Consider the following 15,703-nt stretch of genomic DNA (forward strand, 5'->3'; position numbering starts at 1 on the left):
GCAGCTGTCACACGCTAAAAGACGATTTTTATTGCAAAAAAAAATTTTTGCTTCACCACATTTTAAGAGCTATAATTTTTTCCATATTTTGACCCACAGAGTCATGTGAGGTCTTGTTTTTTGAGGGACAAGTTGATGTTTTCATTCGTATAATTTTCCGACACATGACATCTTTTGATCACTTTCTATTCCGATTTTTGGGAAACAGAATGAGCATAAACCAGCAATTCATGAATTTCTTTTGGATGTGGAAGGGGGGTTTACACCGTTCCACGTGTGGTAAAATTGATAAAGCGGTTTTATTCTTCAGATCAGTACGATGACAGCGATACCTCATTTATATCATTTTTTTGTTTTGGCGCTTTTACATAATAAAAACTATTTTATGGAAAAAGTAATTGTTTTTGCATCACTTTATTCTGTGAGCTATAACTTTTTTATTTTTTCGCTGATGACGCTGTATGGAGGCTCGTTTTTTGCGGCACAAGATGACATTTTCAGCGGTACCATGTTTATTTATATCCGTCTTTTTGATTGCGTGTTATTCTACTTTTTGTTCGGCGGTATAGTGATAAAGCATTGTTTTTTGCCTTTTTTATGGTGTTCACTAAAGGGGTTAACTAGTTTTATAGGTCGGGTCATTACGGACGCGGCGATACCAAATATGTGTATTTTTATTGTTTAGAATTTTTTCTTTTCATTCAAATATTTATTTGGTGATAGAATAAATATTGATTTTTTTATTATTATTTTTTAAAAAATATTTTTACAATTATTTAAAACCTTTTTTTTTTACTTCATTGTAATTTTTACACTTTGTTACGCCGCGGGCTCTCCGATCCAAAGGCAGAGGGTCTGTCAGCCCACTGCCTGCTCCCGGAATGCAGCAAGCGTGTTCAATCGCAGCATTTCGGGGGGTTAAAGTGCTGGGAGCGGTCCATGTCAGCTGGGAGAATCAGCTGACACCCGGCCGCGAAGACGTACTATACCGTCCATGGTCAGATAGGCCCAGGTCACATGGACGGTATAGTGCATCAGCTGTCAGAAAGGGGTTAAATATAGCCAAGTGTCTGAAATTATTATCCCTGCATGACCTAAATTGTATTATTAGTTTTTATATAAAATGTAGAAAATCTATGTATCCTTGATAGGTTTATATTAAAAGTATCGCCTTCTCAATTGCAGAATGATAAAGAGAAATCCACTCTTATTTCAGATCCCGACTATTTATTTTCACTAGAGTTCAGAAGAAACGCTTAGGGCTGGACGGAGAAATGTTAATCATCGTCCAGCTTGTAATTGTAGCTGCGGGGGTCCTTTATCTTCTTCTAAATTAATAGTGTGCTATTATATAACTATATCATTTATCCTGGCTGTTAATTATATGAGAGCTTCTGACTCAGTTTTCTTTTTTTAAATGACGGCTGTCGGCTGACATCTGTCCATTGTGTGCCGTTATAGAAATATTCTATACTCAGTCTAACTTTGAGAAAAACAGATTCTCAGGATAGATAGATAGATAGATAGATAGATAGATAGATAGATAGATGATAGATAATAGATAGATTAGTCAGATAGATATAGAGATAATAAATAGATAGATAGATGATAGATAATAGATAGATAGATAGATAGATAGATAATAGATAGATGATAGATAAAAATAGATAATAGATAGATAATACATAGATGATAGATAATAGATAGATAGATAGATAGATAGATAGATAGATAGATAGAAAGATAGATAGATATTAATTCCAAAGAATGGCAGCACTCCATAGTTAGTCTTTCAAATGGTAGTGAGTTTATTGGACCCACATAACCAGGCAACATTTCGGCTCAAATGATAGATAGATAGATAGATAGATAATATACTAAGCAGTATGGTGGTTCAGTAATTAACACAATACTTTTGTTGTACTAAGGTCCTGGGTTCAAATCCAATCAAGGGCATCATGTTCCTTCAGGTACTCAGATTTCCTCCCACACTGCAAAAACATAGAGCCCAATTCATCAAATCTTTTACGCCAGAATACTGCAACTTGCGGCTGTGCTTACATCTTGTAGTTATGATGCCATTATTACTCATCTCCAACAATGTGGGCAAAGCTGGGGCATGATGTGGGCATGGTGACTGCAAAATTCATGACAAGCAGCGGCGCATGCTTCGCCACAAATCTTACTCCAGGAGGCACTGGAGTAGGATTTGTGATGAGGGGCATACAGAAGTGCACGCCGATTGTTCAATGGTCCTGAATCATTAAAGGCCCCGTAACACATAACGATGTCCCAGCGATCCCACCAATGATCCGACATGGATGGGATCGCTGGGACATCGTTTGGCTGATCGCTGGTGAGCTGTCACATAGACAGCCCTTCCAGCGATCAGGACCAGCGAGCAAGCTGGTTTCCAATGTAAACATCAGGTATCTAAGAGTCGCGCGGCTCCTGGATACCCGATGTTTACATTGGAAACCAGCGTCCAGCGTCACTGATCACTGGTCTCTCGCTGCCACACGCAGCTATGCGTGCTGGCCAGCGGGAGACCAACAATCAAAAAACGGCCCAGAATGATGGCGTGTGATCAGCGATACCCGGCAGGGGGCCGGTCGCTGATCCCAGTCACACACAGCGATCTCGCTGGCAAGATCACTGTGGCGTCACAAAATCAGCGATCTCACTGGTGATATCACTGTGTGTGATGGGGCCTTTAGAGTCTGACTTCAGCATCCTTAGGCCTGTTTCACACTTCAGTTTTTTTGTCATCAGTTAAAATCGAGAGAGAGAGAGAATTTTTTTTTCCACCGCCAGAAAGGATTTCAGGGTTAAATCCCCGGCAGACTTCCTTTCTCCGCGCATGCGCACTGTAAAATGCGGATCCTACAGCAAAAAAAACATTGCAGGGTCCGTCCACGCATGCCGGCGGACGCAAACATTTTGGCGGATCCGCAAAAAAACGGATCCAACGGATGGCCATCCGTCAAGATCCGCCGGTAATGCAACTTAATGGGGAAAAAACTGATCTGCCAAAAAAAATGGTGGATCCGTTTTTTTCAAAAACTGGCGGATTTTGACTGATGGTCAAAAACGGAAGTGTGAAAGTGGCCTTATCAACACTAGTCTGGCTGATTCAGGGTCATACTGATAGATATGATGTCAAGTAAACACTATTTATTCAGCTCTGTTTTTCTATATGGAGAATCTCTGCAAAACGTATGTCATACAAAGTACGTTTTTGGACCTTAATGAATGCTACATTTGGCTTCATACCCATACAGCGGCATATGTTGGAGCCTTCTGTCATAAATATTTTCTACAGACCACCGATAAAATTCCCATCTCATGCTGTGGGCCCATATCATACCTTTGTGTGCATGACTATGTATGAACCCATAAGAGAAAATAATGTTGTCCTGTTAAATCACATTTTGCATTGCAGGGAACTTTCAACAAAATTCCATTATATAGTGCCTCATGGGTATGACAAATGGCAGCACACAGAATGCCTATAGGTGTATAATTCAGATTCTTCAGCATTATGCAGGGTCCATATATGTGGCTTTGTCATGTGCATATGTCCTATGTAAATACAATGTACACTGGTGTTATGATTGGGTCACCGAGGAGGAGAGGAAGACCAAGCTAAGCCACAGAAAACCAGAGAGGTTGGTAACTAAGCAGATTGCAGACCCCTGATCCTATCCACACAACTAGCAGTAGCCGTGGAGCGTACCTACAATGATCCTAGACACCTCGGCACAGCCAGGGAGCTAACTAAGCCTAAAGCAAGAAAGGGGAAATCTAAACTGCCCCAGAGCAGACCCAAAAGGAATAGATAGCCCCCAAAAATATATTGTCGGTGAGACAAGATGAAAACACAAACGCAGGTAGGAAAATAGACTGAGCAAATGATGGGGCTCACACTAACTAGACAGGACAGGAAAGGAAAGACACTGTCTGCAATCACGCAAAAAACCCTGCAAAAAATGTCCAACACGTCTGATAGAAAAATACTGAAGTTGCACGTCTTCGCCCACTATATCAGCACTCTGATATACTCTGAAAGCAGAGCAAAAAGAGGCCAATCTAATAAGGGACAAAAACAAACTGGAACAAGCAGTAACAAATGGATGGAGATTCAGCATAGCCCCAGCCGGAGTTGGCTGACCACAAAACTGAAATAGACAAAACCAGATCAAATGTGAACAATAGCAAAAGAACACTTAGCTGAGCATGCAGGGACTGAGCTGGAAACTAAGACTTCAGGAGGCAGGAAAAAATCACCAGCATGGATAGAGGGAGTTGGCTGTCTTAAATCCAATCGAAAAGAAACAGGATTAAGAATCTCCAAAATCTTATAAGGTCCAATGAATCTTGGCTTGAACTTAAGAGATGCAACCTTCATAAGAATAATCTTTGATGACAACCAAACCATATCACCCACTTTAAACTGGGGACCAATGGTCCTATGCTGGTTGGAAAACCTTTGGGTTTTTTCCTGAGAGAGGGACAACTTATCCATCACTTGGTCCCAAATCTGCTGCATTCTCTCTACCACAGTGTCCACACTTGGGCAGGTCAAAGATTCCACTTGCCCTGAAGAAAATCGAGGATGAAACCCAAAGTTAAAGAAAAAGGGCGACATCAAAGTGGCAGAACTAGCTCTATTGCTTAGCGCGAATTTGGCCAAGGGCAAAAATGAGACCCAGTCATCCTGATCTGCAGATATAAAACATCTCAAACAGGACTCCAAAGTCTGGTTTGTTCTCTCAGTCTGCCCATTGGTCTGAGGATGAAATGCAGAGGAGAAAGATAACTGAATTCCGAGTTTGGAACAAAAAGCTCTCCAAAATCTGGAAACAAACTGGACTCCTCTATCCGACACAATGTTCTCAGGAATCCCGTGCAACCGAACCACCTGTTGTAAAAACAAGGGCACCAACTCTGAAGAAGATGGCAACTTTGGGAGTGGTACAAGATGGATCATCTTTGAAAATCTATCACAAATCACCCAGATAACAGTCATTCTCTGAGAGACAGGAAGATCGGGAATAAAATCCATTGAGATATGGGTCCATGGCCTCTTGGGCACCAGCAGGGGCATCAACAACCCACTAGAACGAGAACAGGGTTTGGACCGAGAACAAGTCCCACAGGACTGCACAAAATTCCTGACATCACGAGATAAGGCAGGCCACCACAAAGACCGACTCACCAAATCTATGGTACCAAAAATACATGGATGACCAGCCAACGCGGCGCAATGAATTTCAGACATTACTCTCTTCCTCCACTGGTCAGGGACATACAATTTTCCCATAGGGCAACGTTCAGGTTTGTCCTCCTGAAATTCCTCCAGGGCACGTCTCAAATCGGGTGAGATGGCGGAAAGAACTACCCCCTCATTTAGAATGGTATTAGGCTCGGTCACAATAAGAGAATCCGCAAAGAAACTCCTAGAAAGGGCGTCCGCCTTAACATTCTTAGTGAAAAAGAAACCACAAAATTAAAACGCGTGAAAAACAAGGCCCACCAAGCCTGTCTAGGATTCAAGCGTTTGGCTGATTCAAAATAAATCAAATTCTTGTGGTTGGTGAGGACGACAACTTGATGTCTAGCTCCCTCCAACCATTGTCTCCACTCTTCAATGCCCATTTCATGGCCAACAATTCCCGATTCCACATGTCATAGTTAAGCTCAGATGGGGAGAATTTTCAAGAAAAGAAGGCACAGGGATTCATTTTAGAAGTCACCATATCTTTTTGGGACAAAACAGCTCCTGCACCAATCTCAGAAGCATCTACATCCACCTGAAATGGGAGTGAGACATCAGGTTGCTGTAGAACCAGAGCAGAAGTGAATCTCTGCTTAAGCTCCTCAAATGCCGAGACTGCCTCTGGAGACCAATTCACCACATCAGCGCCCTTTTTGGTCAGATCAGTCAGTGGTTTGACAATACCATAAAAATTACCTATAAATTTACAATAGAAATTAGCAAAACCCAAAAACTTCTGGATGGCCTTCAAAGAAGTGGGCTGAACCCGATCATAAATGGCCTGTACCTTGGCCGGGTCCATTTCAATAGTCGACGGCGACAAAATAAATCTCAAAAATGAAATCCTCTGTGCATCAAAGAGGCACTTTGATCCCTTAACATACCGGGAATTTTCCCTCAAAATCCGGAACACAGTCCATATGAGAATCCCAATCACTGGAAAAGATCAAAACATCATCCAGATAAACGATCAAAAACGTATCCACAAAGTCCCGGAAAATTTCGTTCATAAAAGATTGGAAGACAGAAGGGGCATTAGTGAGCCCAAAAGGCATCACCAGGTACTCAAAATGTCCCTCCGGAGTATTAAACGCCGTCTTCCATTCATCCCCGTGCTTGATGCGAATAAGATTATACGCCCCCCTGAGGTCAAGCTTGGTAAACCAGCAGGCAATTAACTCTGGAAAGTAAATCAGAAATCAGGGGTAACGGGTACTGATATTTAACAGTGATTTTGTTAAGGGAATGATAGTCAATGCAAGGCCTTAATGAACCATCTTTCTTGGCCACAAAAAAACAAAAAAAAACCCAGCACCTAAAGGTGAAGAGGATGGTCTAATATGACCCTTCTCCAACAACTCCTTTATATAAGATCGCATAGCATCATGTTCGGGTACCGATAAGTTGAAAAGCCGACCCTTGGGAAATTTACACCTGGGCATTAACTCAATTGTACAGTCAAAACTCCTATGAGGAGGCAAAGACGCAGACATACTCTGACTAAATACATCAGAAAAATCAGCCAAATAATCAGGAATATCATGAGACTGGGGAGAGGTGGAGAAAACAGGAGTGTCACTAAGAACACACTGACAACCCCAACTCACCACACACACAAATTTCCAATCCAAAACAGGATTATGAGTTTGCAACCAGGGAAAACCCAGAACAATAGTATCATGCAAATTGTGCAACAAAAAAAATGTACAATCTTCTTGGTGGTCCGGGGCGACCCGCATTATCACCTGGGACCAAAACTGGGGTTTATTCTCCACCAAAGGAGTAGCATCAATACCCCTCAAAGGGATAGGAGTCCGCAGGGGTATCATGGGAAAACCACAACGCTTAGCAAAGTCTAAATCCATCAGATTCAAAGCTGCTCCTGAATCTACAAAAGCCTTAGCGAAAAATGTAGACAAGGAGCAGATCAGAGTAATTGTCAAAAGGAACTTAGGCTGTACACTGCCCACGGCAAATGTGTGCGCAAAACGTTTTTCTCGTTTAGGGCAGACAGAAATAGTATGAAAGGCATCTCCACAGAAAAAACACACCTTCTAAACTCCTGACGTTGCGCCCTAGGCAAAACCCTATCACATTGCATGGGTTCAGACTTTCGTTCAAAAGGCGGCAACGCCTCTCGTGTAGTTTTACGTTCACGTAAATGCCGATCCACTTGAATGGCTAATGACATAGAATCGTCAAGACCAGAGGGAACAGGAAATCCCACCATAACATCTTTTACGGTTTCTGCCAAACCCTTCCGAAAGAGAGCTGCTAAGGCATCGTCATTCCATTTAGTAAGGACCACCCACTTTCGGAATTTTTGACAGTATAACCCTGCAGAATCCTGACCCTGGTTCAATGCCAATAAGGTTTTCTCAGCTTGATCAATAGCATTAGGTTCATCATACAACAACCCCAAGGCTTGAAAAAATGCATCCACATTAGTCAGAATAGGATCTCCAGGTGTCAGAGAAAAAGCCAAATCCTGGGGATCGCTGCGCAGCAAGGAGATGACAATTTTAACCTGCTGCACAGAGCTCCCCGATGAGTTAGGCTTCAAGGCAAGAAATAATTTACAATTATTCTTAAAATTCAAAAATTTAGATCAATCCCCAGAAAACATATCAGGAGTATGGATCTTTGGTTGAACAGCATGTGACTGAGCGAGCTAGGCGGAAATTCCCCACACTTCAGCAGCGAGCTGCTCAACACGATCAGACAATTACTTAATCTCCATTAAAGAAAAAATCCTCCTACGGCCCCAGAGAAAAAGAGGAAAAAATAAAAAAATATATAAAAAAAATTCTGACCCTTTTTTTTTTTTTACAAGTCTTTCCTTCTTTTGAGTACCCTATAGTCTGCGGTTTAGGCTGGTGATTCTGTTATGATTGGGTCACCAAGGAGGAGAGCAAGACCAAGCTAAGCCACAGAAAACCAGAGAGGTTGGTAACTAAGCAGATTGCAGACCCCTGAACCTATCCACACAACTAGCAGTAGCCGTGGAGCGTACCTACGATAATCCTAGATGCCTCGGCACAACCGGAGCGCTAAATAAGCCTAAAGCAAGAAAGGGGAAATCTAAACTGCCCCAGAGCAGACCCCAAAGGAAAGACACTGTCAGCAATCACGCAAAAAATCCTCCAAAAAATGTTGATCACGTCTGATAGAAAAATACTGAAGTCGCACGACTTCACCCACTATATCAGCACTCTGGTATATTCTCAAAGCAGAGCAAAAAGAGGCCAATCTAATAAGGGACAAAAACAAACTGGCACAAGCAGTAACATATGGATGGAGATTCAGCACTGCCCCAGCCGGAGCTGGCTGACCACGAAAACTGAAATAGATAAAACCAGATCAAATGTGAACAATAGCAAAAGAACAAATAGCTGAGCATGCAGGGACTGAGCTGGAAACTAAGACCTCAGGAGGAAGGAAAAAATCACCAGCAGGGATAGAGGGAGTCGGCTGTCTTAAATCCAGTCTGCAACCCCAGATCAGCTCCATTACCTCCAATAACCACCAGAGGGAGCCCAGAAAGAGAATTTGCAACCCCTCTGTCAATATGACCAACTCCACTACCTTCACTAGTAACCAGAGGTGGGCCAGAAAGCAAATTCACACCACACTGGCTTGTGAACGTATTCACCCCTCCCTCGGCATTTTCTTGTTTTGCTACCTCATAATCTGGAATTACACTGTTTTTTGAGGGTTTGCAACAGTTCAGGTAAAGAACATATCTACACCTGGATGTAAGGAGGATCACTCACGTTCTGGAAGTGTTGCAAGGATAAGCAGGCACCAAGTTCTTGTTAAACAAAAAGTGGTTTATTAAAAGTCATAAACCTTCACAATATTTAAACAAAAGCAACAAAGGAATACAAACACAGACCCTTCTCTGGATAGGTAAACTAAGCACGTGGCCTCTCACCCTTGCAGCGATACAGGCCCTGCTCCTCTCTGTTGGATCAGCATTGAGACTGACTGCCTCTCCAACACCACACAGAGCCAATTGAACAGTCTTTTATAGGAGCTGCAAAAGCCAGAATGGAGGTATGGGAGTGACCATTCCCATCCTGGCTATTTGGCGGCTCCTATATACTGGACCCAAAATCCAGTCAAACTAAAAAAACTCTCAGGAACTTGCAGTTATTGGAGCCTTCATTCCAAGATCTACATCACTGAGGCCAGTCAGCCACCTCGGTAACACATTTCTTCCACATAAGATTTTACCACCTGCTTTCCTACAAGAGCTAAGAACTAACAAGCAGTTAGTTGCTAACTCCTTGCCTGTTCTGCCAGGTTTCGATTGCTGCTCACATAGAGGGGTCACGGAACACTCCTGTCAGTGATTCCCCAGCTTTCTCTGATGTCACATCAACAAAGCAGCATCTGCTCTGTTGACAGGTCACAACTGCTGATGTCATGCTGATTGACAACCAGCTCCCTGCCGACTCCCTGCGGGGAGCCAGTTGTCAATCATCTTAACATCTGCAGTGCTGCCCTGTCAACAGAGCAGAGTGGAAGTGGAAGAGGAAGAGATGCTCTGTTGAAGAAGTGACATAAAATAGAAGATTTGACAATTAGAAACTATCTGCCTGTTAGTTCTAACAACCATACACAAAAATGATAAAATCCTTAGATAACCATTTAACCTGCAGATTAACTATATGGTTTTGTTCACACGTTGCGTTTTTGATGAGTTTTTTTTTTCCAGCACACAAAATCTGCTCTCTTGGCAGTAAATAAACCTCTTACAAAAAGCAGGTTTCGCTGAGTTGTTAATGCATTTTTATTGCTGTGTTCTTGTGGTATCTTGTTCAAGTATGCAAGTTGATAAAGTTTAGTGCCCCCCCCCCCCCAAAAAAAAAAAAGCATGAATTAACTTCCTTAGGTCTTTGCAGCAAAAATGGTGCAAAAACTGATACGTGCATTTTTTGCTTAGTTTTGGATGCTTTTTTGAACTTACCTATTCTTTCCTATGGGTGAAAAACACACTGCAAATACGCTGAAAAGACGCTGAAAGAAGTGAATCAGTCAAAAAAAAAACTGTGTGTGCATGAGATTTCTGAAATCTCATAGACTTTGCTGGTACTGTGAAACATATGAAAAAACGCAGCAATAACGAAACATGTGAACATACCCAAAAACTGCATGTTAATAACATTTGAGGACATGACAGGTTCCCTGTACCTTTCTGCATTGCAATATCTTGTGTTAGGCCGGGGTCACACTTGCGAGAAACTCGCACGAGTCTTGCATCTCAATACCCGGCACTGTCGCCGGCACTCAGGACCGGTGCGCTTAGCTACCCAGAAATACATGCAGCCACACACTCCGGTCCCGAGTGCCGGCGGCAGTGCCGGGTATTGAGATGCAAGACTCCTGCGAGTTTCCCGCAAGTGTGACCCAGGCCTTAGTGTAAGAAAGGTTACATCTGTACATAATAACATTACATATAAAACCATAATAGCATTAAAATAGAAAAATAACATTGGATGTTCAACTTACGTGGAGAAGGCATTATTTTGCTTTTCGCACCGAATGCCAGTACAGTTCCCGGTAATATTCACAGTGGTATCGTAATTGAAGTATAGTTGATTTAATCCATTTGCAAAGGCCAGTAATACGAGACAGTAAATGAAAAGAAACTTTAAAATGTCCAGAAGCATTCTTCCTAAAGAGATCTGCAGCGGACCCAGGTGAGAATTGGCTGTGAACAATGAGATCAATCTCAACGAGCTAAAAATATTTGCAATGGCAAATAATGCTTCTGCGACTAAAGTTGGATGCCACATGTCCCAGTGGCTACGTTCACAATATTCTTCACTGTACTAAAGCAACAGAAAATAGAAAGAATATTATTTTCACACCACTCCACTCATTCATATTACATTCATGCATAGAAAACAAGCTTTTACTATAACTTCTAGTTAGGGCCAATGCAGATGACTATTTTTTCTGCATCTGAGAAAATCGGTTGAATAATGCAAATTACGCTCTGATCAAATTTTCTCAGAGGTGGAGAGAAAAACAAAGGTTTCTCCACCTTGTCCATTATGTCAGTTCATGACAATTGTTTTTTTTTCATGGACCTATAGACATGAATGGGCGAGTGCCATCCGATTTTCAGAGGCAGAGCGGGCATTCTGTTTTTTATATTTTTCCTCGGACTACTCAGTCCGAGGAAAAAATCTGACATGTGCATGCTCCTATGAAATAAAATGGGTATGAGGACTATTGGTCACAACTATGGATAGCATTCGTGCGTGAGCCCTGATACTAATTCAAAGAGGCCCGTTATCCATCAAGGGGACTTAGCCCCTATAACGACTATGCTAGCACTGTGCCTGTTATTGGTACAGTGGCGGAGGAAGAAACATTTAAAAGGAATCTGTCACCTATTTTTTTGACTATAAGATGCGGCCACCGCCATCAGAGGCTTATCTACAGCATTCTGTAATGCTGTAGATAAGCCCCCGATGTAACCTGAAAGATAAGAAAAACGACTTATATTATACTCACCCAGGGGCGGTCCAGGTCCGGTCCGGGTCCGATGGATGTCGCGGTCCGGCGCCTCCCATCTTCTAGCGATGACATCCTCTTCTTTGCTTCCCGACGTGGCTTCGGGGCAGGTGCACTGCTCTGCCCTATGGAGAGCAGAGTACTGTAGTGCCCAGGTGCTGGACCTCCCCGACCTTTCCCGGCGCTTGCAGAGCAGTGCGCCTGCGCTGAAGCCACGCCGGGAAGCAAAGAAGAGGATGTCATCGCTAGAAGATGAGAGGCGCCGGATTGGACCGCGACACCCATCGGACCCAGACCGAACCCGGACCGCCCCTGGGTGAGTATAATATAACTCGTTTTTCTTCTCTTTCAGGTTACATTGGGGGCTTATCTACAGCATTACAGAATGCTGTAGATAAGCCCCTGAAGGCAGTGGCCGCAGTTTATAGTAGAAAAAATAGGTGACAGATTCTCTTTAATTTATATGCAAAAGAGGAGGCTTTGTGCCTTGACGTGGCCAAGAGTTTGGCGTACCATTATACCACCTCATTTGCACAATGGGCCCTTCCTCCACTTCTGAAGCATAGTGAGCAATGTCAGAAAAAAGGAGACAGGGATTAGAACGTACACATCCGCACATATGCTGGCAGCATTCAGACTGTGCTTATTCTGGGACGCGATCACTGTCAAATATTTACAACGTCAGTATTCCAAAAGTGACTAGCTTTGAAAAAAACATGATCTTACAGTAATCTTTTGGGAGACCATTATTCTATAGGTGTCCGTATAACCACCCAGGGGTTGTGAAGTGTGCTGCAGCCGATGAAAGATCTTGCTAGCATGTTGCAATATTGCTCTAGATTTGTTATATGGGAAATTAAAATGCTTACCCAAAATTTCAGAAAGCTATGCAATGACTAGCCAGGTCTTTCCCCGGGAAGGAACAACCACGGGAAGGGCAGTCTCCAATGAAGGAAACCACCTATGCCAATAGTCATTGCTTGCGTTGAGAAACATGTGATGGTGTCTCCGCGGCTGTTGATTTACATGCTTTTGCATATTTCCCATAAGGGATGGGGGCATTGCTCTAGATCACTGCGTTGAGAAACATGTGATGGTGTCTCCGCAGTGTTGGATGTTGATCTCCATGAGGTCACTCATCCTTATGTTCATAGCCTTTCACTAGGCATTGCTCCTACTAGCCAGTTTCCTACTCCACACTGATGAGGGGCAATACCCCGAAACAGCTGTCTGTGGATGGATACCATGTTTTGGCATAGGTGGTTTCCTTCATTGGAGACTGCCCTTCCCGTGGTTGTTCCTTCCTGGGGAAAGACCTGGCTAGTCATTGCTTGCGTTGAGAAACATGTGATGGTGTCTCCGCGGCTGTTGATTTACATGCTTTTGCATATTTCCCATAAGGGATGGGGGCATTGCTCTAGATCACTGCGTTGAGAAACATGTGATGGTGTCTCCGCAGTGTTGGATGTTGATCTCCATGAGGTCACTCATCCTTATGTTCATAGCCTTTCACTAGGCATTGCTCCTACTAGCCAGTTTCCTACTCCACACTGATGAGGGGCAATACCCCGAAACAGCTGTCTGTGGATGGATACCATGTTTTGGCATAGGTGGTTTCCTTCATTGGAGACTGCCCTTCCCGTGGTTGTTCCTTCCTGGGGAAAGACCTGGCTAGTCATTGCTTGCGTTGAGAAACATGTGATGGTGTCTCCGCGGCTGTTGATTTACATGCTTTTGCATATTTCCCATAAGGGATGGGGGCATTGCTCTAGAACACTGCGTTGAGAAACATGTGATGGTGTCTCCGCAGTGTTGGATGTTGATCTCCATGAGGTCACTCATCCTTATGTTCAGTGGAATAGGGAGCAGAGATAAGTCTGAACCACACCTTATAGGGAATCTGTGACCAGACTTTTGTATGTATTCTAAAAGCACCATGATGTAGTGGAAAAGAGCCTGATTTCAGAGGTGTATCACTTACAGTGGCATGCAAAAGTTCAGGCACCCCGGGTCAAAATTACTGCTATTGTGAACATTTAAGCAAGCCAAAGATTAAGGCTATGTGCACAGGTGTGGTATTCCATTCCGCGGGAAATATGCAAGAAAACTGCATTTTAAATTCCCGCGGAAAAACTAGTGATTTGCAAGCATAATTAGCTTTCAAAATGCTAGCGTTTTCCAAGCGATCTGTAGCATCGTTTGGAAAACTGATTGACAGGTTGGTCACACTCATCAAACATAGTGTTTGACAAGTGTGACCAACTTTTTATTCTTGAGGGTGCCTATGCGGCAACAGTAGTAAAAAGATATAAAGTTTAAAATAATAAAAAAAAATAAAAAATCGTGTTTTTCTCACCTTCCGATGTCCCCCGCAGCATTCCCGATCATCGTGATGCTCCCGGCAAGTCCCGTTCCCAGCTGCGCCTTGTGACAATGACCTTTGATGACGTTGCGGTCTCACGAGACCGCGATGTCAACAAAGGTCGTTATCACAAGGCATCCCTGGGAACGGGAGTTGGCGGGAGCATCGCTGAGGCCTGGTGACTAGTGTTGAGCATTCCGATACCGCAAGTATCGGGTATCGGCCGATACTTGCTGTATCGGAATTCCGATACCGACTTCCGATATTTTTTCAATATCGGAATTCGGCATCGGAATCGGAAGTTCAGTTGATTGACGGCCTGACGTCATCATGATGCGCGGTGTGTGCGCATCATGATGCGCCGTCATTTCGGGCCTTCCGGGGGTCTCTGCCGGCCTGCCGGGGGGCTGTGTGGACTGCCCGGGGTCTGTACCGGCCTGCCGGGGGGCTGTGCACCCTGTGGGGGTCTGTACCGGCCTGCCGGGGGGCTGTGCCGGCCTGCCGGGGGGCTGTGCTGATGTCCGGGGGTCTGTGCAAGCATCATCCGATGGGACTACAAGTCCCATCGGGCGATGCCTGCTACCATGACAGTGATTGACACATTAGCCAATGATGGGACAGTAGTAGTCCCATCATCCGGCTAATGTGTTAAATGTTAAAAAAAAAAAAAAACTACATACATACTACATGCATGCTACATACATGCTACATGCATGCTACATACATACTACATACATACTACATACATGCTACATACATACTGCATGCTACATACATACTACATACATACTACATGCATGCTACATACATACTACATATATACTACATACATACTACATACAAGCTACATACATACTGCATGCTACATACATACTACATACATACTACATGCATGCTACATACATACTACATATATACTACATACATACTACATACATGCTACATACATACTGCATGCTACATACATACTACATACATACTACATGCATGCTACATACATACTACATGCATGCTACATACATACTACATACATACTACATGCTACATACATACTACATACATACTACATGCATGCTACATACATACTACATATATACTACATGCATGCTACATACATACTACATGCTACATACATACTACATGCATGCTACATACATACTACATACATACTACATACATACTGCATGCTACATACATACTACATACATACTACATACATACTACATGCATGCTACATACATACTACATATATACTACATGCATGCTACATACATACTACATGCTACATACATACTACATATATACTACATACATACTACATACATGCTACATACATACTGCATGCTACATACATACTACATACATACTACATACATACTACATGCATGCTACATACATACTACATGCATGCTACATACATACTACATGCATGCTACATGCATGCTACATACATACTACATGCTACATACATACCACATATATACTACATACATACAATACATTCATACAATACATACATAGACATACAGTACATA

General features: G+C 42.9%; 1 protein-coding gene across 1 annotated transcript in view; it reads right to left on the minus strand.

Annotated features, from left to right (window-relative positions):
• The window catches only part of TRPC4 (transient receptor potential cation channel subfamily C member 4), a 520,170-nt gene that overhangs the window by 75,238 nt on the left and 429,229 nt on the right, over nucleotides 1-15,703 (minus strand). The window contains exon 6 of the mRNA XM_073583258.1: nucleotides 10,793-11,115. Within this exon, the coding sequence (XP_073439359.1) occupies nucleotides 10,793-11,115 (323 nt within the window). The remainder of the gene's footprint in view (nucleotides 1-10,792; nucleotides 11,116-15,703) is intronic.

This window comes from Dendrobates tinctorius, unplaced genomic scaffold (assembly GCF_039654945.1).
Source record: "Dendrobates tinctorius isolate UK_male_01 unplaced genomic scaffold, ASM3965494v1 ptg000075l, whole genome shotgun sequence".
In the NCBI taxonomy this organism is placed as follows: domain Eukaryota; kingdom Metazoa; phylum Chordata; class Amphibia; order Anura; family Dendrobatidae; genus Dendrobates; species Dendrobates tinctorius.